The following is a 23,271-nucleotide window of genomic DNA, read 5'->3' as shown; positions in this document are numbered from 1 at the left end:
ACAGGTGGGCCCTTTATCTGTAAGCTCCACTCCTGCCTGTAGAATGTCACCTTATTGCATCCTTACAGGCACCACTCCCTGCTGTGTCCCCCTCCCCCTGTTTCAAGATCTCTCTAACCCCACCAAAAGGTGTTCCCAGCCTGAAGCCAAAAGCCATGTGGGAAAGGCAAGCCCTGGGCAGGGTTTAGCCCTGCCACTGTCCCCAGGACACACTGAATGCCAGTGCTCCCTGGGAGGGAGGAATGGGAGTCAAGGATGGGTGGAATGCAGTGAGGGCAAAGGTGGTCCCTGCCTTGGGGGCTGAGACTTGCCTGGCCTTGTGCCTTGGAAAGGCAAGCCCCTGCAAGACCCCCTTTGTCTCTCCTTGGTGGGCCTGTACAGGCCTGGGCCCACATTCCTCTGCCCTCATATCCCCGACTCATTTGGTCTCACTCTTCCTTAGCATAGAACACCCCACGACTCTCAAAGCTGCTGCCTTCTCACCACTTGGGGAGGGGAGGCTCAGCCCTCAAAGAAGCCCACCTTCACAACTCTGTCCAAAACAGACACCCCACTCCCACCCGTGGTAGGCTCAGCTTCAGCTCCTTGCTGGTCTCCTGCTTAGAATTTACCAGAATTTTTAGTTCTCTACTGGACCATGACTTCAAAGGTCCAAGGTTACCACCACATCTGTGTCCCTGACCATGACAGGCCACCCCAGCATCCAACAGGGAGAACCTCTTCAGGAACTCACATGGAATACACAAAGGTCTCAGACTGTGTCTGCAAACTTCTGACTGCTTTTAGCCATTTATTCAACATTTATTGAGCAATACTGTGTGCGAGGCCCCAATGGAGACACTGCATGGTGAATTGAACAAAGATCCCTGCTCTAGTGCAGCCAATATTCTAGAGTGTCAGTAAAGAAATATTCAATTAACATGTCTAATAGAATGTCAAGTAATGATCAGTACTACAGAGAAAAAAAAGAGTATAGAAGGAGATAAGAAGTTGGGGGCTACCTTAGCCATGGTTCTCAGGAAGGCCTCTCTGACATTTGCATAGAGACGTTAGGATAAGGAACCAGCTGTGGGACTATTTGGGGTGAGGATACTGGAAGCAGATAGAATGGCAGGAGCAAAGGCTCTGTGGCAGGCAGGACTTTGTGGGGTTCAAGAAACCTGGAGGAGGCAGGTGGGAGTGGAGAGAGGTGACTGAGGGGGGTTGGACAGCAGGAGCTGCACCACCCTTGTGCCTTGTTGCCTTCTGTACTTGGTACCCAGCACTGGCTTGGCCCCTAGTGCCTCATTTCCTGCTCTCACCTTTATTCATGAAATGTTTCCATGGGCAGCTGATGGAGCTGGAGCTGTCCAGACCTGCTTCCATTCCTGCAGCTCTGTTCCTGTTTTTGAGAGAGAAGACTGAGGCGGGGGTAGGAACACAGCTGTTCTCTCCTTATGCTGTGGGGAGCTAGGGACATAGTGCTATGCTGTGGGGGTTGTGGCTGATACCCTATGTATCTCTGTTGAATCATGATGGGCCAAATCCAGAGGCAGGTTGGAGGTAAACTGAGGCACTGAATGAAGGAAGCATTGAGAATGGGGCAGGGACATCCTAGGGACTGACACCCATAGCTGCAGCCACTGCCTGCCTTTACCATCCAGTGGAGGCCTCAGGGTAGGGTCCCCACACCCAGACACCTGGGAGAGGGGGTCCATCCATCCTGGGAAGGCAGCTTCAGCTCTGCCTGGAACCAGGCCTGGGGAAGTATTTAGCTGGATTGGAGGGCAGTTCTGGGCCTAAGATATAACCAGCAGGAAGAGGGAGGAAGGAGCTTGGTCCCCACCCTGGCTCAGGAAATGGGTAATGGAGAGAAGTTCCAGGTCACACCATGCAAAGACGTCTTGAACTGTGCCCCACACATAGTAGGCCCTCAAAAACAAAAACAGGTTTTTGAATGAATAACCCATAGGCTGTTTCTACATCATGGAGACCAATGACACAGACCCAGAGTCCTTTATAAAAACTTTATTGGGTGGGGTTAGAAAATGGGGGTGACATCCTAGAGTTGAATACATAAATAAACGAATGAATAAATAGAACAGTAAGCCCCCTATGTGTCTGGGGGGTGTCCCCCGGCCTGCGGGGAGAGGGTAGTGGGCTCACGCTGATGTCAGCTGGATGGAGAAGACCTCGCCCCCTGCCGGCGTCTCTACGGTACCATCAGGTTCTGTTCCACCTTGGGCACTGGCATTTCCGCCTGTGCCACCACCCGCACCGTTAAGACAGACAGCCTCACCCGAGCTCTCGGCCTCCTGCACGTTATACTCTCCCTTCTTGCAGGCGGTGGACTGCACGTAGAAGGCCAGGCCAGCCCCCGCAGCCAGCAGCACTGCGCCCCCCACCGCACCGCCCACGGCGACCCACAGCCACGGACCTGTGGGGTGAAGCCCCTCAAAGAGGGTGGACGAGCTTGGGGCCCCCCCACCCTAACAAGACACCAAGCCCGAGGCATCCCCAGTGCTGATGGGACCCGTGATCCATTTTACATGCCACCCAGCACATGGGGACATAAGCCCCTGGCTGACCAGAGATACCCAGAAGTCAACTCTCTTCACCCCCAAAACAATGAGGGTGGGGGTGGGGAAAACTGTGTCATTCCTCTACCTCAGAAAGAACCAAGTTTCAGAGTGACACAAAGTGGGGGTAGGGATCTAGTTAGGGCCCCCCACTCCCATCCTCTGCTCTTGGTTCCTCTCCGAGTCCTCTTCTGCACAGTGACACAGGGGAGGGTGAATTGGACTAAGTATCCACCAGGCAGAAAACCTCCTCCCAAGTTAATAAGTCCCTCCCCACAGCAGTCACAGCCCTGGAGGGTTCCCCCCCTTGAAGTTCATTCAGCTCCCTCTCCTTCCACTCCCAACCAGCCATCAAAGCCCCTCACATCAGGACACCCCTGAATTCTATCCTGGCCTCCTTCAGTCTGTGGGGACTGAGAGGGAGGCCAGGTGTCCCAAGGCTCAAGCCATGCCCTGCCAGGTACCACTTACCGGCCACACGTATGGTGATGCGCCGAGTGTGGCGCCCATGCATATTGGTGGCTGAGCACTCATACTCTCCTCCGTGGCTACCCAGGGCACCTGCCACGCTCAGTGTGCTGTTGTTGCTGGACAGGCCGATGTTGAGTGCCCCTGGGGGTGCGCGCCAGCTGATCTGGGCAGGGGGCCAGGCCTCAGCACGGCAGGTCAACGTGAAGTTTCCACCTGGCCGCACACCTCCTGGAGGCGAGGCAGCCAGTTCAGCCACCACCGGCTGGTCTGCAGGGGACAGGAGGTTGGACGAGGGTTCAGCGCCAGCCCTGAGGCTGACCAAGTGCCCTGCTTCAGCCCACCACAATATGACACCACCCCTGCTTGGATGCACAGGCGAGGATCCTGCCTCCTCTCAGAGCCCCCTTCCCCTACAGTGTGGCTGTAGTCCATACTAAAATCCTGCTCCCTGCAGGAGGAGAAGGGGACCGGAGCCAGTGCCCCTCTGACTCAGGACTTGAGGGGGTACGGCCTCCTGTTCCCTAGAGTTTTCATTGCCCTCAGGTTTGGGTCCAATCCCTTATCCCTGAGAAAGGGACTGGGGGAGGTGTCCTTGAACTCCCCTGCACAGTCCCACAGCTGCAAGTCCCTGTTCTGGGGACTGGAGACTTAGGACCCTCTATCTGGTGCTGCCCCCACTCACATTCCACGCCCACGGTGATGGTCCGGGCGTCAGTGCCATGCACATTGGTGGCTAAGCAGAGGTAGATGCCCGCATCCTGTCGGGACACGTGCATCCGCTGAGGCCAAGGGCCACCCTCCCGGGAGCAGCTCACTTGTGGGGAGGGGCGACCCAGGGCGGTGCAAGCCGGCACGGCAGCCTCAGCCCCTTCCAGCCATGTCTGGTGACTCGGACAGGTGGACTCATCCATTTTTGGAGGTGCTGCAAAGCAGCCATGGGGAGGCGTCAGGGAGGGGCCAGACTGGGCACCCCCTACTCCCACCCTCCTGGGCCCCGCTCACACTCCACGCTCACGGCCACCATCTTGACCATGGAGCCATGCCGGTTGGTGGCATTGCAGGTGTAGATACCAGAGGCAAGTTCACTAGGAATTCTGGGGGCTCTGGGACTGGGGCCTGGGGGTGCCAGTGGCAGCAGCACCCTTTCACTGGTGCCCCTGGAGCCAATGCACTCCACTCTTGGCTGTGGCTTCCCATCAACCTCACAAGAAAATAGCCGTTCAGATCCTTCCACCCATGTCCAATTGCTGGGGCAGCTCAGCTCCTCAAAACTGGGGCCGTCTGGGGAGCAGAGGGTCACACAAGGACTGAAAGTCAGACCAGAGTTACCCAAACATACCCTAACTTGTCCCTTGCTGCCCCCACTCACATTCCACTGTGATGGCCACATTTTTGGCCGCAGAGCCTCGAGCATTGGTGGCTTCACAGCGGTAGGTGCCTGCATGCTCCCGAGCCACACGCAGCATGCCCTCCATAACCTCAGACTCCCCAGAGCGCACACAGCTCACGTTGGGCGGCGGCACCCCGTGTGCCACACAGCTCAGCGAGGCCTCTGTTCCTTCCAGCCATGTAATACGTTCTGGGCAGCCCACGGTGTCCAGCGCTGGTGCGTCTGGAGGGGAGAGTTTTGTTAGGGTTGGGGATAGTCCTAATGTCCCTAGATCCTCTTTTCTGCTCCAAGGCGACCACATAGGAGTGGGCAGGCCATGCCCTGCACAGGGGCGCTGATCCAAATGGGTTTTGCGCCAGTCAAGCCATCCGCTGTTTGGGGGCTTCATGAGCTGTGAGGGTGGTACCTCTTTCTGATTCCTGCAAAGTGCCCACAGGACCTTTCCCCAGGGTTTGGCCTAAAAGCTGTTAGATGGCTTATAGCATTTTCCGAGACTCCGCCCAATGCCACGCCCACACACTCCTATGGACGTGCCCACCTTTTCTCATCCAAGGTCTTTCCTTAATCCCGAACACCAGTCTATTCCGTTTCCAAAATTCCTACCCAAAGGTATCCCTCAGACCTTGCTCCTGCTCTTCCCTGTAAACCGGCCGCCTCAAGACCCTGAGAGTCAGACAGAGATGTACCCTGCACACGCCCACTCACACTCCACAGTCAGCGTCACGTCCTTGACTGCTTGGCCCTGGACATTGGCCGCGGTGCAGCGGTAAGTGCCCGCCAGCGCGCGAGCGATGGGGCCCGGCAGGCCCAGCGCCAGCACGGCCCCGCCGTCGGGCCGGGCGCAGCGCACAGAGGGCGCTGGGTTTCCGCGGGCCTCACAACGCAGCGTCTGCTCTGGACCCTCCGGCCGTGTCCAGCTCCTGGGACAGTCCGAATCGTCCAGCCGGGGAGCGTCTGCGGGCAGGGATGTGGGATAGAGAAGGCTACACATGGACCGTGAGAAAGGCTCCACTTCCACGACACGGCCAGGGCCTGGGCAGGTCCTTGGAGACCTCGAAGAGGGAGGCAAGAGCTCAACTCACACAGGACTCGGAGTTCAGTGCTCTCGTTCTTGCTCAGGATCTCCCCGTCCACCTCGAGGGCGGCGTGGCAGAAGAAGCCGCGTCTGTCGTCGTTCGCGGTGGCGTTTAGCTGGAGCTGGACGGGCTGTCCCGGGGCTGTGGCTGGAACTCCATCCAGAGTGACCAGAGCTCCGGCCTCTGCAGCGCAGGTTACTGTCACCATCTTCCCCTCAGGGACCCTGGGCTCGCTGAGGGTCAGGACGGGGGCGGGGAAGCCTGCAGGTGGAACATTTGCGGGGAGTCAACTGACCACACCCCTTATCTGCGGGAACTCGCTGTGGATACGTGGCCCTGCCTCCCGACCTGCTCAGGCCCCGCCCCTTCGCACCCCACCACTCGGAGGTGATCCCCCAGCCTCCTCCGGGCCCCGCAGCTCAGACCCCGCCTCTCTCGCTATTTGGTTTGTGCTCCATCTGCCCCGCCCCTTCGGGACTCCAGGCCCCGCCCCCAAGTTAAGGCCCCCACCTACTCTTTGTCCCGCCTCCGCGTTCCTCCGGCTCCACCCCCGAGCCGATGAGGTCCGGCTCCCCTCCCGCTTACTGTAGACAGTCACTGTCTCCCAGGTCTCTCGGTTCTCGCCCCCCAGGGTGACGTTGCAGACCAGCTGCCTGGCGCCCTCCTGCTCCGCGCTGGCTGTGGCTGCGGCAGTGGCCCTGAGCGTTTCCCCCTCGAGGATGATATCAGGACTCAGCCTCTGGTCCCCCAGCGCCAGGTAGACCCGGGCTTCCGAAGCTGGAAACAGCCCATCCAGGGAGCAGTTCACATGTCTTTCCGAGCCCACTTCCAAGAGCCGGGGCGCAGCGAGACGCGGGGGTTCCGGAGGCAGTGCTGAGTCGAACAAGAAAGCTTGACTTTAAGTACTGAACACTCACTATGTATGTACTGAGCGCTTTACAAGTGCTGTCTTCTGCTATCCTCCAGACACAGAGAGGAAAACAGCTCTCAGCTGGTGAGTGTTGGTGTGAAGATTAGAATTCAGACTTCTCCACCTCCAAACTTCTTAAACATCGGGCCAACCCCTCTGCGTCCCCTTCTGTTCCCCGCACCCACTCACCGAAGGTTCGGAGCATTCTGGGGGCCGAGCTCTTTTCAAACAACCCCAGCCCGTGGGGCCGCAGGTCCAGCTCCGCGCGGCACGAGAAATTGGCCCCGTGGTCCTCCCTCCGCGCCAGCACTGTGGCCGTCAGCACCGCGCCCCGCGCTCGGGGCGACTCTCCGGAGAAGCTGCGGCGGATCAGCTCCTGGGCGCCCCGCAGCAGGGTCATTGCGAGGCTCCCGCGAGGTCCAGCGCCAGGGACCCTACAGCTCAGGGTGAAGTTCTCGCCCACAAGCTGCCAGGTAGGCAGGGGCATCAGCTCTACACGATCAGGCCGCTCTGCAAGGGAGGAACCAAGGTTCTTGGAAACGCCGGGGCTCAGCTGTATTTGTAGTGGTACCCAAGGGCCACGAGGGGAGGGCTTGGGGATCCAGAGGCTGGGGCCTGAAGGGGAGGATCACGTGAGCCATGGGGAGGGGACTGGAAGGGACGGAAAGTAGCGGAGTAAGAGCTTGGCTGCTGAGAACTCACGAAAAGTACGAATGAGCCCACGAGCCTGCAATGTGCGCCGCGCGCAGCGGAAGAAGCAGACTGGCTGGGTCTCCGGTTCGCGGATGTCTACCAGCTGCCGCGCCAGCCAGCGCAAACCCCTCTGGGTCCCATTTCGGCGCAGCGAGGTCTCCAGGCCACCGCGCTCGGGCCGCGGGCAGTTGGTGCTACAATTCAGCCACAGCGATCCCCCGCGCTCCACGAGCGCCACGCGGGGCTGCAGGTCCGCCCAGAGAGGCTCCTGCGCGACCGCTGCCCGGAGAAATGGGAGCTCAGCCCGGGAAGCCACCTCCCTGGCATCTTAGTGCCCCTACGCTGCGTCGAGGATTCCCGGGGAAGGAGCAGAGGCCGGAGTTAGAAAAGAACTCAGGAGTCCCGAGTCCTGCTCCCGCCTCAGGTTTGGAGGCACGCTCCCAGGGTACAAACCTCTAGGGTGCCTCTGGGACGTGGCAGCAGAGAGCCCTGGTCTCCAAGGTGCCATTGGGGTGGTGGGAAAGCATGGGGGATGGGGGCGGTGAGGGAAAAGATGGGGCCTTCGACACACACAGCAACGCTGGGAAGAGGGGACCCCAGGTGGGGGAAGGGGAACGAGCTGGTCCTCGGGGTTATCACGGAGAAAGGGGGTGACTGAGATTGAGGCGAGGGCAAAGGAGAGATGGGGCTGCATCAAAGATAAGGAAGAACCCTAAACCCGGGTGAGTAACGGGGAAAGAGGTCGTGGGGCTAGGCTCAAGGAAGGAACCGTGGAAACGTCGAGGAATTCGGTTGCCAGGCCTCGGGTGGGGAGGGAACAGCGCCTCTGAGTCACGGCAGTTGGAGAGATCAGGTCTTCGCAGGCCGCAAGTGGGTAAGATGCCAATCCGTGGACCATGGTGCATAGCAGAACGTGAGGAGGTACCCCGGGAGGGGACAATGACGACATGGGGTTTCCGAGGCGCAAGGTTGGGTGCAGAAGAGAGCCCAGGATCTCGAAGGGGGTATGGTAGAGATCTGGGCGAGCGAGGAGTCGGGAAGCTGGGTCTCCAGTGTGTGTTGGGGGAAGAGATATAGAGAAAAAAGCCCACGGCTCAAGGTGGGGGCAGAAGCGTGGGAGCGAGGCAAGGGCGGAGCCGGGAGGGGCATGTGGCCGCTTCCCGTGTCCGGGAACTCCGCCCCCGCCCTGTCCACCAGGAGCCGGGACGGGCTCTTACCTGAGAGGCTGATGAGCCCCAGGCCCAGGGCAGCCCAGAGTCCGAGCAGCGCCCGGCGCAGCCCTGGCGAGGGCCCTGGCATCGCTGCCGCGGGGAAAGTACAGGAGGAGAGGGGAGCGGGAGCGCTGAGCTGAGCCAGAGGACTGCGAGGCGCAGCGCGGCGGGAGGGGTGTGGAGGAGGCACAGTTGGGCTCTGGGATTGGTTTAACGTTGGTAACTTGGTTTCCAAGGAGGGGGAGGCGGCAGAGGCGAAGGGGAGGCGGGAGGGCGAGCGTGCGCCAGGCTCCAGGCCTCCGTGAAGGGGTGCTGGCAGGAGCTAGCGACCCCCGGCGTCTAGGTGGAAGCAGGCCCCATCACCCGAAGCCTCCTGGGGACGGCCTCGAGCTCTCGGGTCGTCCCCGGCAGCGACGCGGGGGTCGGGGGTGGAGGAGATGCTGGGTTGCCCATCTAAAACCCCCACTCCACCCCTAGCTTAGATGCTGTGAAAATGACCTGGACTCTGAGCTCCGCCCCCCATATCTTGCCCTTCCCACCAACGCCCCTCGGAGCCGGAATTTATTTATGGGCCAGGAGAGATTTGGGAAGCGCAGGATAATAGGGTAGGCACAGTTCTAGAGGCGGGTGTGGAACGCCTTCCTCCAAGGCCCTTCCCCTTTTGACCTCGGGGATTGAGGATTACTGCGGTGCCCCTAGTCCCACTCCGGCTCCGCCCCCGCACGCGACAGAGGGGGCGGGAACAAAAGTGCCAGCTAGTCAGGAACACGTGTTCGTGCGCTTAGCATTCCCCCGCGTCTAAATTAGGGTCGCCTCGGCTCCGCGTCTGTATTTACCCGGCGTGCAGCGGGCAAGTGTCTACTGGGCGTGTGCGAGCACGAGCTGCGGAACAGCACCCCTGAATTCTCTTTCCGTGCAGCGGCCAGGGCCCTGGACCCCATGGGCCCTGCCAGGCATCCAGTGCGGACTCGGATAGTGTCCACGCGAGATCAAGAGACCAACTGCGACACTTCTGACCCCGCATCAGGGCCCCCACGTACCCACCAGGCCCTGTGACTATCAGAGCGTTGCCAGAACGCCAGTCTGTGCCATCCCACGAGGACCATCTGATTGCTCCTTCCCCTCACTCAACACATGAGTACCTTTTCTGCGTATCCACGTCCCTCTATATGTCCATGTGAGCCCTCCCATTTGTGCTCTTGTCCCCAGCGCTAATAAGTGAACTATGGGAATCAGTTCTAAATCCACCGTAGTACTCCAGAAAGTGTAGGATTAAAAGTGAAAAGGGGAGGAGGGAGAGGAAACACAACATCCAATCAGAGCTGTGGCGAGGTAGTGCCGAGCCAGTCAGCAAAAGCCAGGCGATGAAGGCGCCCGCCCATAACCCAAGGCCCTCCCTGGGCTTTGCCCATCTGCAACGCACTGATAATGCCTGCAGGAGATGTGTTTACTACACCGGCTGGAAATGCTGAGGGATTGGGGACCCTAGGTGGACCAACGTGAGGAAACCTCAGGTACCCTCAGGAAGACAAGGAGCTTGGAGAAAGTGATTGTGACAAGGCCAAAAAAGACCACTTGTGGAGGCAGCGCCCTAATAGAGGACCTTCAGGCCACGGACAGGCTGACTGAGGAAGGCTTTATTGATTTAGGCAGGGGTCTCCAAATGTCCCAGATGTCTTTTTCTCCCACTCAACCGGTATGGATCACCCCCTCTACGCCCGGGACTGCATCAGTAGGTACTTTCGCAGATAGGCAGCCCCCACAAGGATAAGAATCCCCACAAGGGCTGCGATGGAGGTGGAAGTCAAGGCTTTAGACGCAGGGTTCCAAGCTGGGGGCAGGAGGTGAGAATTAGGAATGGAGCACTTGGAGGCACAATGACCCACGTGGAGCTCAAGCTTGGCCAGGGTACCCTCCTGGGGTCATAACCCTTCTCCGCCCCTCCTCAAGTCCCCAGGATTACAAGGATGCCTCACCCAAGAATGTCAGCGTCATGGGTGCTGAGCTGCTGCCGACCACCCGGCCGTCGAGATTGAGGCGCGCGTGGCAGGTCACGGGCTGCCAGAGATCTTGGGGCCTAGCCCGTAACGCGTAAGTCAGCGTCACGTTGGCCAGATCCAGGCCTGTGAAGCGCTCCAGGCTCTCGGAGTAGATGACCCGGCCGCCGCGCTGCAGAGTTACCACCAGGAAGCCCACGGGGAACACGCGCGTCACGTGGCAGCGCAGAGTGTATTCACTGCCCTCTAAGACCGGAGGCTCCAGGATCACGGCGTGCGGCCGTTCTAAAGCAAGAAGGGGCCGCTGAGCAAGGTTCGCGGGCGCCCCCTAGCGCGGCTGTCAATTGCCCCATCTCTGTCCCCCTCCCTTCTCCCCAGCAGGGCCTAAACCCGTGTCCCTCACTGTAGGCGTTGATCCTGGCCGTGGCCCCCCGCGTTACTCCTGCGCAGGTGAGGAAGCAGTGTACATCGGAGCTCCAGGCCCTCACATCCAGCAGCTGGAAGGAGACCCAGCTGGGCCCGCTGAGCACCTGGCCCCGCCGCAGCCCAGTGTGGAGGGTGGAATTCTCCAACAGCGGGCAGCTGCTGCTGCAGTTGAGCCACACTGCACTCCCCGGCGGCACAGCTATGAACTTGGGGCTTATGCGCATCCAGAACGGCGGCGCCGTGGTCTCTGAGGGCGCTGGAGAGCTGCCTCCGGGGCTTTGCGCCCCCGCAGCCCAGCGCCTCCGCGCATTCCTGCCTCCCGGGTAGGCTGCCGGCAGCAAAACCAGCAGTGAGAGGGGGAGCAGAAACCCCATGAAAAAGAGCCCGAGCTGAGGGACCCCGCGCCAGGAAGCCAAGGCTGGCTCAACAGATAAGCAAGCTCAAAGCCCCGCCTCCCCAGCCCCACCCAGAGAGAGGCGCTCCCAGAGGGCCAGGTGCTCTGCAATACACACTCCTCCTCCCTCGACTCAAGAATGGGATTCCAGACCCTGTTATAAATGTTCTCGAGTTTTTCCCAGAGAGGGGTCTTTAATTTTCCCTAGAGTCTCAAAAGTTGCCAATAAACCCAGATTTGGATTAGGGTCTTGGTGTTGCTCCTTGAACAGCAGCCTTTCTTGGGGGGAGGAAGTAGGAGGAGAAGGCTGTGGTAGGGCAGCAAGAAAGGGCTCCGGCTGGACATAGCACCTCCCCTCAACTCACACAAGGCTGGGCCCAATGAAAAAGCTTTATTAATCCAAGGAGGGGCTTCTGGAACTGGAAGTCGGTCCCACCCCCACTGTCTGCAGGGCCCTCAGGAATTTGGAGCTAAGTTCTGTTCTCAACATGGTCCCAATGAAATGGAAACAGGTAGGACAAAGCAGGGGCACACGGATTGGGCATAGTTTCATGGAACCCTGTGGTTTAGCTATCAAGAAGTGGACACTCATGTTTAAGCATGCCACCAAGTGTCATTGTGAGCACTGGCAGAGATGCATATGGGTGGAGAGGTGGTTAACAGAGGTCAGCACCAGCGCTGGGGGTTAAGAACTCCGTGAGTTGTCCTGAGCATGTCACCAGCTAAACAATGTCAAATTTCTAGTCCCCTTCTGGGGGAAAGCAGTTTGGCCAATGGAGTGGGAAATTCCACCCCGCTTGGTCTTTTTGCTGTGCAGTGCACAGCCAATACAAGTGTACCTGGTGGCCCTGAATGAGATTAGACAGAGCTTCCTGAGGGCAGGAACTTCTGTTCCTCTTGTTTACCATTCCACTGCACATAAAAGGCACTAATAAATAACTGGTAAAAGAACAAATGAATAAATATGTCATCATCAAGAGCTGGGACCGGTCAGTAGATAGCACTGCCAGAGCTGTGTGGGAATTTGTGTTCTGATGCCGCCTGTATGTGGGCAGTGCCACTCTCTCTTATGACTGTAGGGCCTTGGCACATGCAGTAGGGGGTGAGTTTCAATGTTTTCCAGATGGGTGTCCCCATGTCGGAGGTATATGTCTCCATTACACCCCTCTGGCCAGGTCAGCCTTTGACATCCCTAACAGTCATGCCCCTAGTCTTGGCCCCGAGTCTTGGCTCAGTTCTGTGGCTACAGGTCAGGCATGAGTCCTGAGTGTGCAGGTGCCATGACCCTAAATGGTGTCTGTATTCTGACTGAGGCCTCTATCCTGTCCTCTGGCATTCTAGGAAGGTTGATGCTGCTGAATGGCATATGTATGCCACTGTTCCAATGAAGCACCGCTGTGACCAGTGGAGGCCCTGTCCAGGGACAGGCTCAGGGTGGCGTGTTCAGCTTCATGGCAGCTGCCTCCTGGGCCTTCTGTAGTTTGTACTTCCTGATCTTCCGCTGGCGGTTATAGAGGTAAATGGCTGTGCCCACAGTGCTCAAGATGACTAGAGCTGCCACGGAAATGATGATGGCCATTTTTTCATTCTGGTGATCTGTTGGGAGAACAATAGGAGGAGGTGTGGGTGGAGCCAGGCTCATTGCCCCTGCCCTTCCCAGCCTCAAACACTGGCACACTCACAGATCACGTTCACAACCACTTCACGGGTGACCGCACCGAGATGGCTGGTGGCATGACACACGTAAGTGCCCGAAATACTCCGCATGACAGGCCTCAGGTCCCCGATGGGAAGCAAAGCCCCATCCCCTTTCCGGTGACAGTCCAACTTGGGGGTTGGGTTCCCCCTGGCCTGGCACCTCAGGGTCTGTGGGGAGCCTTCCTGCCAAGTCCAGTTTCCTAGGCAATCCTCCTTGTCTAGTCGGGGGCCATCTGGAGAAATACAGCAAGATGAGGGACAGGATCAGGGACCAGAACACCCCTCACCACCCAGGACTTGAGGAGTTAGGTAGGGAACCCAGGGTGGGGGTAGGGTAGGCTCCAGAGACAGGAGCTCATGGGGTCTTAGGGGCTGGACCTTGGAGGTTGGGGGTCATTGTCCAGCAGCCCTACTCACACAAGACAGAGAGCTTCTGGTTCTTGCTCTTGTGCAGCACCTTCCCAGCCACCTCCAGGGCAGCAGAACACAAGAAGTCACGGCCATTGTCCTCAGCACTGGCATTCAGCATGAATGGGATACTCATGGCTGGAGACCCAGCTGGGTCACTGCTCAGCGTCACCACAGCTCCAGCATGGGCCTTGCAGTCCACACTCACCATAGTCCCCTCGGGGACCTCAGACTTGCTCAGGGTCAGGTTGGGAGCTGGGAAACCTGGGGGAGGGGTGCACAGTGAGCCCTGCCCCTAGTTCTGGCTCCCCACCTCTGAACCCCTACCCTGTCTCTACTTACTGTAGAAGGTCACGTTCTCCCAAGTCTTCCGACTCTCGTTTCCCAGTATCACTGCACAGGTCAGCTGCTTGATGCCTTCCTCCCCTGGAGTCACCTTGACCCAGGCAGTGGTCCAGAGAGAGTCCTTGCTGTATTTGATTGTGGGTTCCAGCCTCTGGCCCTCCAGTGTCAAGGAGACCTGGGCCTCTGAGGCCGGGAACAGCCCATCCAGGGTGCAGTTCACAGGCCACTGTGTGCCCACTTCCATGATCCGGGGGGTACGAAGGAGTGGGTGGGCCTTTGGCAGGACTGGACAGAGAGGGTGGGTGTGAACAGAGGGGGACTGAAGCCCTTTCTTGAAGCATGTTCATCCCATCACCTGGAACTCTTCTTCCAGGGGGAGACTGTGACCTGGGTCATCTCTGACTCAGGACACTCGCACCTCTTACCCTGAATCACAGCCTCCTCAGAAGATCCTGTGGCCCAGGCACCCCATCCCCCAACACCCTACCCCAGTGGCCAAGAACATGCTCTCCCCAGAAGCCTTTGCAATCTAGGTCATTATCTTCTTAGTACCCTCCTGACCAGGAGCCCCTCCTTTCCAGGAACCCCGCACCCCAAGTGGGAACACCGCCTGAGCCTGTCCTCTTGCAGACTCCCCAGTGCCTCACCAAAGGTTCGGAGCTGCCTAGGGACTGAATTGTTCTGGAACAGTCCCACCCCTTGGGACTGAAGGTCCAGTTCTGTGCGGCAGGAGAAGTTGGCGCCGTGGTCCTCTCTGCGTGCCAGCACGGTGGCCGTGACCTCAGCAGTCTCCTCTGCTGCATGCTGCCGGCTCAGCAACTCCTCGCCTCGGAGCAGCATCACAGAGAGGTGTGTCCGGGGTGCCCCTCCCTTCACCTGGCAGTGTAGGGTGAGGTTTTCACCCACAGGCTGCCAATGGGGCAGGGATGCCAGCTCCACACGCTCTGGGAACCCTGGGGGCGAAAAGGAGCATTCTGTGAGCTGGATGGGATACCCGCCAGTAGAGGGCACTGGGGCACCTCGCCTGGGCCAGGGAGCCTCACTACTCTCTACCCCAAACACCCAAAACCACCTAAGCCATACAGGAATGTTAAGAACTTCAAGGGAAACCAGTGAGAAGTCCCCAAGTGGTTGCAAAAGGGCAAAATAATTCTTTACTCACTGCAGCATCTAAGAGTGAAAAGTGGAAAAGAATCTCAGTCTATCACCAGGTGTCTGGTGAAATACACACAGTAAATTTCAGCTGCCCAGTCCACTAGAGGTTGTTTTAAAAAGGTCTCTGCTCCCCCTTTTCCTATCTTGGCCTTATTTTTCTCTGTAGCACCCCTCACCCTCTGACACAAAAGATCATCTACTCAGTGAACTTGTCTTCCCTCTATTTCCTCCCATAGAATGCCAGCCCAGGAGGCAGGAATCTTTGCTTTGCCCCGACATGTTGTTACCACACAGTAGGTACTCTGTATTTACAGAAAGAATAAGATTGGACCACACACAAGGATTTGAGGCTTTTCAGGAGCCCACGTTTAAGAGAAAGAAGTTCCCAAATATACTGTGTGATTCTCAAAATGTTAAAAATGTGAGAACCCACAGACACTCAAAATACAACTCTGAACAGCCCCTGAAAACACAACCTGTGGGCTCGGTTTTCACAGGTCACGGTTTCCATTTTGTGCCAGGTAACAAAATTCTGAGCCTGGATTGCCAGTGAAAATTTATAGTAGAGCCCTGGAGAGCCATGACTTAGCACTGAGATCCCCCAAACTCCCCAGGGAGGGTTCTTGAGGGCTCCGGGTCACTGTTCCCTTCTCAAGAGGCCCGGCCCTGAAATGTCACTTGGCAATGCTGTTAAAGTGTCAGGGTCTTGGGTTTGGTTCCTAGTTTTTCTGCTTCTTTGCTAAGGGCTGTGGGTGAGTGACTTTGCCTTTGGAACAGTCCCAGTCCTCAGGGCTGCAGAAAGGGAGCCTCAGTTTCCTGAGCTGTAAAGTGGTGCTATTGGAGATAGGGCTATTAATAATCCATTTAAGAGGTCGAGAGAGTGAGTATAAATGGTCATAAGGGTTCCTTTTAGGGTAATGAAAATGTTCTAAAATTAGATCGTGGTGATAGTTGTACAATTCTATATATACTAAAGTTCATTGACTTGCACACTTCAAACCTATTTTTTTAAAAATAAAAGGCTGAGAAAAGCCTCAGACATCCAGCTCTGACATCTAATCATCTGCTGCAAACCACAACTTGCAGAGCTAGAGGCCCCCTTGAACCTCAGTGCCCACATCTCCAAGCCCAGCTCTTTGCCCTGCAAACTAGACTCCCAGAAGAGATCTGTCTTGGCCATACTTCTCCTTGACCCCCAACCTCAGGCCCTCGCCAAGTACTGGTAACTCTGCTCTTCAAATATTTGTCTGCCCTTCCCTTCCTGTAAGCAGCCACTGCTCACATGTGTGGCCTGGACAAGGCCCTCAGCCAAGTGTTCTGACTTCCCGTAAGTCTGGCCTGCTATCTAGATCGCTGGCTTGCTCACACTTTTGAAGCGTGGCTCCCTATCACCCTGAGGAAAAGGTCCCAACTCCTCAGCCTGGCATTTGATGACCTGCCAGCCTCAGCTCCAGCCTCACTAATCTGTTGATGTTTAGCCTCTCCTGCCCTCCCAACCATGGATCAGCATGTCTCCCCACTCCAAACCTTTGCCCAGGCTGTTCTCTCTGCCCAGAAAGCCTGTTTACCAACTCCTATGCAGGAGGTGTCCTGCAGGAATCACCACTCTAACCTTTCTAGAGAAAGCTTAGCTACCCAGGGACGCACCTCATCTTTATGCTGAGGGCGGGGCAAGACCAAGCCAAAGTGTCTCCTAGAGGACACCCCTGCTACAGTGTGCCAGCTTCCTGTTCCATTTCAGAGTTGGAAACTAAGGCAAAGTCCGGTGCCCAGAGTCACAGAGGGAGAAAATGGCAGAGCCAGGACTCACACCCGAAGTGTTGGGATTTCAACTATCAGGCTGAGCTGTGGAAGGGCTTTCCAGGGAGTTTCCCTGGGTTTTTCAGAGGCCACTGGGAATGTTTGGGGACTTCCCTCACCTGGCCAGCAACTGCTCAAAAATCGTCCAAATCAGAAGCAAAGCTAATATTTGCCCAGACACTATGAAGATGGAATGCCCTTCATTCCTCACTGTGTCACTATACCCATCCCAGGAGGTCTCATGTGAAAATCAATCAAGAAGCCATGTCCCCCACAGTCACCCAGTTAGTAAGAGTCATGCTGGGACTGGAACTCAAGGCTGTCTAATCCCAAAGCCAGTTGGCCAGTTTCCCTGCCTCCCTCCCTCCCTGCCTCCCTCCCTCCCTTCCTTCCTCCCTTCTTGGTTTGTTTTGTTCTAATTTAGATTTTATTTATTGTCAATGCTCTTAGTAACTCATTCTCACAGTTCAAAATGCCCAAAGATTTAAAAAAAAAAAAAAAAAAAAGGCACAAGGAGAAACAAACTCGTCCCTACCCTTCCTGGAGCACGCACCCCCCACACCCCCACACCCCCCCCCCAGCTAATACGGTCATTTCCTTCAATAAACACAACCTCCTTCACCCCACTCTTGCCACTCCTCAACACTCAGAATGGCATGCCACTCATTCTGAGCATATCTTACTTCTTTTGAATGTGACCTGTCTAGATCCTTAGAGCACACTCTCTTGGGGGACACATAGGAGCTTCCTCATTCTTGCACAGCTGCACACTAGTCCACTGTATAGTCCAACCACAGTTCTCTCTCAGCGCCCAGCAACTGAGTGGCTTGCAAACTTTTGCCCTTCCAAATAAAGCTTCGGTGCGTAATCCCACTCCATCCCACCCCCAGTTCCCTGTGGACAGGGACACATGTAAGCCCAATTCCCAGGAGTAGGGTTTCTGTACCAAAGGGCACGTGGATGTGTCATTTGGGGAACTGAGGCCCCTTCCCTGCTTGAGGTTGTGCTTCCTTATGCTCCCACACTGTCAGCAATATCCCAGGACTGCCTGCTATCTTGCAGTCCTGTCAGCACAGCTGTTATCAATTCTTTCCATTGTTGCCAATGTGTGAAAAAAAGCCACCTCAGGGCTAGTTTTAATTTGCATCTTTTAAAAAAGAGTCAGATCTAGGGCCTTGGCAGAGGCCTCGAGAGCCAGCATTCTCAAAAGTCCGGAATCCTTGTTGATACGCTAACTGCACCCAAGCAAGTTCAAGGAGGGGTTTCAAATGACAAGGAAGCTTTCCGGGAAGATGTGACCACCTGCTCTCCAGTGAGACCCTCCCTGGCCCCACCACCAAACTTCAAAGGCAGTCCCAGCCTACTATGGACTCCCCTGCCCCACCTCCCCCACCCCGCATGCCTAGTCCAGCCCCTGGGCCCAACCACTCACAGTACACAGTGAGAGACATTGAAGCCCTCGTCTGCTTATCATGACAGTTGGAGAAGCACATCGGAGTGGTGCTGTTTTGTATGTCACTAAGTTCATAGGTCACCCAGTTGGACCCCCTGTCCACTTCGGTCTTGGTCAAATAAGTCTCCAGACCCATGTAGGCAGCTGCATCACAGGAGGTACTGCAGTTCACCTGCATGGAGCCTCCTCGGGGTATGATGGCATCTTTGGGGTACACCGATACTTGGGCACCTCCAGGCCCTGGAACGAAAGTGTGAAGAGGAGAAAGGCATTACAAATTGTACTCATCAAGATTCCTGGGTACTCAGACTGTGCTGGGGACACAGGCTTAAATAAGACAGAACTTTCTGCTGTCAGTGTGGGAGACAAAAATTCATGAGCAAGAAAGATAATAACTGATGTTAATAAGAGCACTGACCAACACACACACACACACACACACACACACACACACACACACACACACTGGGTGATAGAACAGACTGTGACTTGGTGACAGGGTAATGTATGAGCAGAGATATGAATCATGAGACGGGAGATCCAGAGAAAGGGGGAATGAGTTACAAGTGCAAAAGTCCTGGGGCAGGGTGTCTGAAGCCAAGTCAGCACGGGGGAAGAGTTGGGGGAAATGAGATCAGGAAGATCATGCAGGCAGTGTAAGTCATGCCTAGGATGTATTTTTCATTCTGAGAGCAATGGGGAGCCATTGGAGGATTTCAGCAGTGGAGGAACATGGCATCAGTGTCCTCACTTCGGTGAGGTCAGGTTGGTGGCAGCCCTCTGGGGATGGAAGGGTTCTAATCAGGCTGGTTCCTCACTCTGACAAGTGGTCTTCCCTCTCCGGCCTCAATTTCCCCATCTGTAAGGTGGGTAAGTATAGTCCCCCTAACCCTGCTAATGAAAGTAACTCTTAGGACAGGGCAGGAAGCAAGGAGCCACAGGTAAGGAGAAGGATTGTGTTAGCTTCCTCAGACCCCGGTGCCTCCAAAGCTGAAAAAATGTCTGTCTGAGCCCCTCCCTCCTATCCTGCTTCCAAAGATTCCTGCCCTCAGCTTTTTGCCCACTCTATCTGGGGTGCGTCAGATGTGAAAACAGCTCTCCGAAGGTGATCCTGGGATCATTCCCATTTCACACAGGGAAATGGTGAGGCCTGGAGAGGAGAGGTTAGCCAGAAAGTGGTAGAATCTGGACTGCAGTCTGCATTAGAAAGTTTTGTGGAGCTGGTAACCATGGTGTCCATCTTCCATTCTCCTGTTTCCCAACCCTGACCACCCTTTGAGACTCTCTGTTCCCCTTCTCCCTTCTCTCTGGAGTTGGTGGAGGGGTGCTGGGGAATCTCACTTCTCAGCCTCTGGTTCTTGGGCAAGTAGGCCTGGAATTCCCCTGAGCAGAAGCAGGTCTGGACTTCCCCAAGAGCAGGAAAGGAGGAACTAAATGTGCATGGGGCATGGGAGTCCCCGGCCTGCTCAGAGGGTAACCACATCTCATATTACCTGACCGCCTCCTGGGGGCAGGAGCTGTGCTGGGTCAGGACACAACCAAGGCAAAGTGCCCACGATAACATTACATTCTCCATTTTACAACTGAGAAGCTGAGACTCTGGGAGGCTCAGCTTATAGCCCCAGGCCACACATTAAGGGGATGCAGGTTCTGGATTCAAACCCATGGTAGTTGACTTTTTTTTTTTTTTAATTTTATTTATTGATTTTTAGAGAGAGAAGAAAGGAGAGAAGAGAGGGAGAAACATCAATTTGTCGTTCCACTTATTTATGCATTCACTGGGGATCAAACCCACAACCTTGGCTGGTATATCAGGAGGGATGTTCTTAACCAGCTAAGCTACCTGGCCAAGGCTAATTTTTATTTATTAATTTTAGAAGGGAGAGAGGTGGAGAGGGGAAGGGAGAGAAGTGGAGAGGGGAAGAGAGAGGGGGAAGAGAGAGGGGGGAGAGAGAGAGGGGGAGAGAGGGAGAGAGAGAGAGAGAAAGAGAGAGAGAGAGAGAGAGAGAGAGAAAGAGAGAGAGAGAGAGAAACGGATACTTTTTGTTCCATTTTTTGTTGACTCCTGTATGTATACTGACCAGGGATCCAACTGAAGCCTTGCTACCTGGCCAGGGACTGGCGGTTGACTTTCAATGGGTGGCTTTAGCCCCAGCTTCCCCTAAACAACTACCCAAATACGAATGACCTGGTCCCCAGCCGGGAGCCGGTCCCCCCGCCGCGCCCAGGGCGCAGCCCCCGTCCTCGACTCACCTGGGAGCAGAGCCCCAAGCAGGGCCAGGAGCGCCGGCAGCGGGGCTCGGGCGGCGATGGGAACCATGGCGACCTAGGTAAAGCGAACCTAGGAACGTGGAGCTGGGGAGGTCCGCCGGGCGCAGGCTGTGCCCCAGGGGCGCGCACATCTTTTATAGCGGCTGGCCACTCCAAAGGGCGGTGCTGCTTTCCCGGAAACCTCGCGTCTTCTGCAGAACGAAGATCCTGGCATTTCCGGATTCAGGCGCCCCTTCGCTGGCCGGCGGAGCGCGGGAATTTCCCAGCTGAAGAAATGAGACCACGGTGGTGATAGCGACCCCGGGACTGCTTCCGGACCTAAGGGTCTGGTCCTGGGGCAGGGTTAATCTTTTTTTTTTTTTTTAAAAGGGTGAAGCGATTTTTTAAAAAAATATATCTATATTGATTTCAGAGAGAGTGAGAAGGAGACAGAGTTGAAACATCAATGAGGAGAGAGTCATTGATACGCCCCCGACTGGGGATCGAGCCCGCAACCCGGGCACCTGCCCTGACCGGGAATCGAACCTCGATCATCCTGGATCCTAGGTCGACGCTCAACCGCTGAGCCACGCGGGTTCGGCCCGGGTTAACCTTGATTGTGCATTTACACTGTGCTGGGCGCTTACAGCTATCCTTGAGTATTAGGGGCCGTTATTGTGCCCATTCTAGGTAGGGGTAAACTGGGGCCTGCGCTGCGAGGGGATTTGACTCCCCAGCGCTTGCAGGCCTGTTGAACCGAGTGGACGATCTCTCGCTGGCGAGGGGTCTCGGGAGTCCTCCCGAGGAATCCTCCGTCAAGGGTGTGCCTTCCCCAAAGGGCATGTCCCCGCCCAGCTGGCACCGAGATTTCCCGAGAAGCGGCCGGAGCGGGCCCGGGCACCTCCAGGAGCTCGCGTACGATGGCGGCGAGGACACGCGGGGGCGTCCCGTCCCGGGATCCGCGTTCCCCCACCGATGGGCGCCCCCACTCCTGAGGCCTCGCTTCCTCTTTCGGCTTTGGCCGCGGGGGCGCGTCTTTACAGCTTCAAGAAAGGGGAAGGAACCTCGTGGTCCTAGGGCGCAGAGCTCCCCTGCTGTTCCCAGGCTCCCCGAGGAAACTGAGGCCGCAGACCTAGAGGGAGGAGGAGGGTTTTTCCAAGGGAAACAGGCAGCTCCTAGGCCCCGAAGTGGGGCAGGGAGAGGGGGCGCTCAAGCTCCTGTCCACCCTGAAACTCGAACCCCAGGCGCCGGCGCTAAACGTGTGCGGGAACTTGCCCCGGCTAGTTCCCTTAGGGCGACGGGGACTTGGTGAAGCTCCGCGCCGCCTCTGCACGCCGCCCCCACGTCCCTCATCCGCGAGGTAGCAGCCCGTGCGTGTGACCCCAAGAGACTTGTCATTCACCACGTCGTGTGGAAGGACTCGGTTCTCAGGGCGCGCCAATTCTCGCCGCCAGGGGCTTCCTGTTGTGCCGCCCGTGCCGCGTCGCCATGGAGACCTGTGCAGGGCCAGGGGTTCGCGCAGCAGAAGGGGAAGGGAGGGGACCCGCCAAATGCTCCTGCCCTTCCTCTGAGAGACGGGGCTGAGAGTCGCCCGTATTCCAGAAACGCGTCCCTCCCCTAAGCGCCGGGGGTTCCTAAGGAATTTCCACGGGGATCTTTCTTCCGAGGCGGTGGAGGATGGTAAATTCCACCCCCAGAATGGCCTGGGGAAAGGTGCAGAGTAGGACCCTGGGACGTCCGTGCCCCCTCGGGGACCTGGGAAAATCCTGCGCGGGGTGTTCTTTTCCGGTGGATTTTTCTCAGGCTCGCATTACCAGGACCCTTGGCCTGGAACCCAAGTGCACCGCTGTTAGCTCCCCCAGCGGCCCAGGTGCCCCCTGCAGCCAGGAAAGCGCTGCGCAGTGCTGATGGAGCGCCTATTCTGTTCCAGGCAGCATTCCCGGGGCTGGGAACACACAATGAAGAGGACAGCCCGGCCGGCGTGGCTCCACGGTTGAGCATCGACCTATAGGATACCTACCGGAGATCGCGGTTCGATTCCCGGTCAGGGCACATGCTAGGGTTGTAGGATGGGTCCCCAGGAGGGGGCGTGCAGGAGGCAGCCAATCAAGGACTCTCATCATCGACGTTTCTGTTTCTCTCCATCTCCATTTCTCTCTCTGAAATCAATAAAGACATATATATTTTTTAAAAAAAGAACAGACAAAAATCTCTGCCATAGGGCTGAGATGGTCTTAGTGGGGGCGACAGACAAGAAATAAAAATAAAATAGATGAAGTGTTAGCTTGTTGTTAGTGCTAAGGAGAAAAAGTGGGGAAGGAGAGAGGAAGTATGAGGGTTAATGCACTTTTAAAAAATATGTTTTCATTGATTTTTAGAGAGAGGAAGGGAGATGGATATGGAGAGAGAAACAGTGATGAGTCATTGATCAGCTGCCTCCTGCATGCCTCCTACTGGGGATGAGCCCTGCAACCCCGGCATGTGCCCTGAGGGGGAATTGAACCAATGACCTCTTGGTTCATGGGGCAATGCTCAATCACTGAGCCACAAACCCCGGGCAATGCACTTTTAAATAGAATATTCTGGGGAACACTGAGAAAGTGATATTTGAGCAAAGACCAGAGGGAGGTAAGGAGGGAACAGTGACCATATATACACATGTATATGTATATGTATGTGTATGTGTATGTGTATGTGTATGTGTATGTGTATGTGTATGTGTATGTGTATGTGTATGTGTATATATATGTTAATCCTCATCAAAGGATTTTTTTTCATTGATTTTTTAGAGAGAGTGGAAGGGAGGGAGGGGGAGAGAGGGAAGAGAGAAACATTGATGTGAGAGAGACACATTGAATAGTTGCCTCCTGCATGCACCCTGCCCAGAGTCTGGGATCGAGCCTGCAACCCAGGTATGTGCCCTTCACCAGGAATCAAACCCGAGATCCGAAGCCAGTGCTCTAAACACTGAGCCACACCAGCCAGAGCAAAGGAGCAGTGCCAAAAGAAGGCAGTGTATCAAAGAACACTGAATGT

At 56.4% G+C, this 23,271-nt stretch overlaps 2 protein-coding genes across 2 annotated transcripts; both read right to left on the bottom strand.

Moving 5' to 3' along the window:
• Positions 1 to 1,991: 1,991 nt before the first annotated feature.
• ICAM5 (intercellular adhesion molecule 5) lies at positions 1,992 to 20,417 on the bottom strand. The gene is made up of 18 exons (XM_081135463.1): positions 20,239 to 20,417; positions 17,965 to 18,225; positions 14,225 to 14,530; positions 13,575 to 13,862; positions 13,242 to 13,496; positions 12,809 to 13,057; positions 12,566 to 12,722; positions 8,316 to 8,458; positions 7,108 to 7,377; positions 6,595 to 6,915; positions 6,081 to 6,368; positions 5,502 to 5,756; positions 5,125 to 5,373; positions 4,399 to 4,641; positions 4,032 to 4,310; positions 3,712 to 3,951; positions 3,030 to 3,296; positions 1,992 to 2,416 (listed from the first exon to the last, which is right to left on the bottom strand). Exons 1-18 carry the CDS (start codon positions 20,303 to 20,305, stop codon positions 2,142 to 2,144), a joined length of 4,413 nt encoding a protein of 1,470 aa, XP_080991589.1. The 5' UTR covers positions 20,306 to 20,417; the 3' UTR covers positions 1,992 to 2,141.
• On the bottom strand, positions 9,907 to 11,168 carry ICAM4 (intercellular adhesion molecule 4 (Landsteiner-Wiener blood group)). Its single transcript, XM_081135528.1, has 3 exons — positions 10,710 to 11,168; positions 10,286 to 10,591; positions 9,907 to 10,140 (listed from the first exon to the last, which is right to left on the bottom strand). Exons 1-3 carry the CDS (start codon positions 11,104 to 11,106, stop codon positions 10,022 to 10,024), a joined length of 822 nt encoding a protein of 273 aa, XP_080991654.1. The 5' UTR covers positions 11,107 to 11,168; the 3' UTR covers positions 9,907 to 10,021.
• Positions 20,418 to 23,271: the final 2,854 nt, after the last annotated feature.

This window comes from Miniopterus schreibersii (assembly GCF_964146895.1).
Source record: "Miniopterus schreibersii genome assembly, chromosome: 4".
Taxonomy (NCBI): Eukaryota; Metazoa; Chordata; class Mammalia; order Chiroptera; family Miniopteridae; genus Miniopterus; species Miniopterus schreibersii.
The sequence above is the reverse complement of the archived record's forward strand: the minus strand, read 5'-3'. Positions and strand labels throughout refer to the sequence as shown.

Bases quoted from the DNA above. Each gene is read 5' to 3' on its own strand.
- ICAM5 (XM_081135463.1), bottom strand. From the start codon at position 20,305: ATGGTTCCCATCGCCGCCCGAGCCCCGCTGCCGGCGCTCCTGGCCCTG. The intron at 7,378-8,315 runs GTAAGAGCCCGT...TTCTCCGGGCAG, and splicing joins GGGGCTCATCAGCCTCTCAG to CGGTCGCGCAGGAGCCTCTC. The intron at 3,297-3,711 runs GTGAGTGGGGGC...TGTCCCCTGCAG, and splicing joins CATCACCGTGGGCGTGGAAT to ACCAGCCGGTGGTGGCTGAA.
- ICAM4 (XM_081135528.1), bottom strand. From the start codon at position 11,106: ATGGGGTTTCTGCTCCCCCTCTCACTGCTGGTTTTGCTGCCGGCAGCC. The intron at 10,592-10,709 runs GTGAGGGACACG...TTCTTGCTTTAG, and splicing joins GGCCAGGATCAACGCCTACA to AACGGCCGCACGCCGTGATC. The intron at 10,141-10,285 runs GTGAGGCATCCT...TCCTGCCCCCAG, and splicing joins CATGACGCTGACATTCTTGG to CTTGGAACCCTGCGTCTAAA.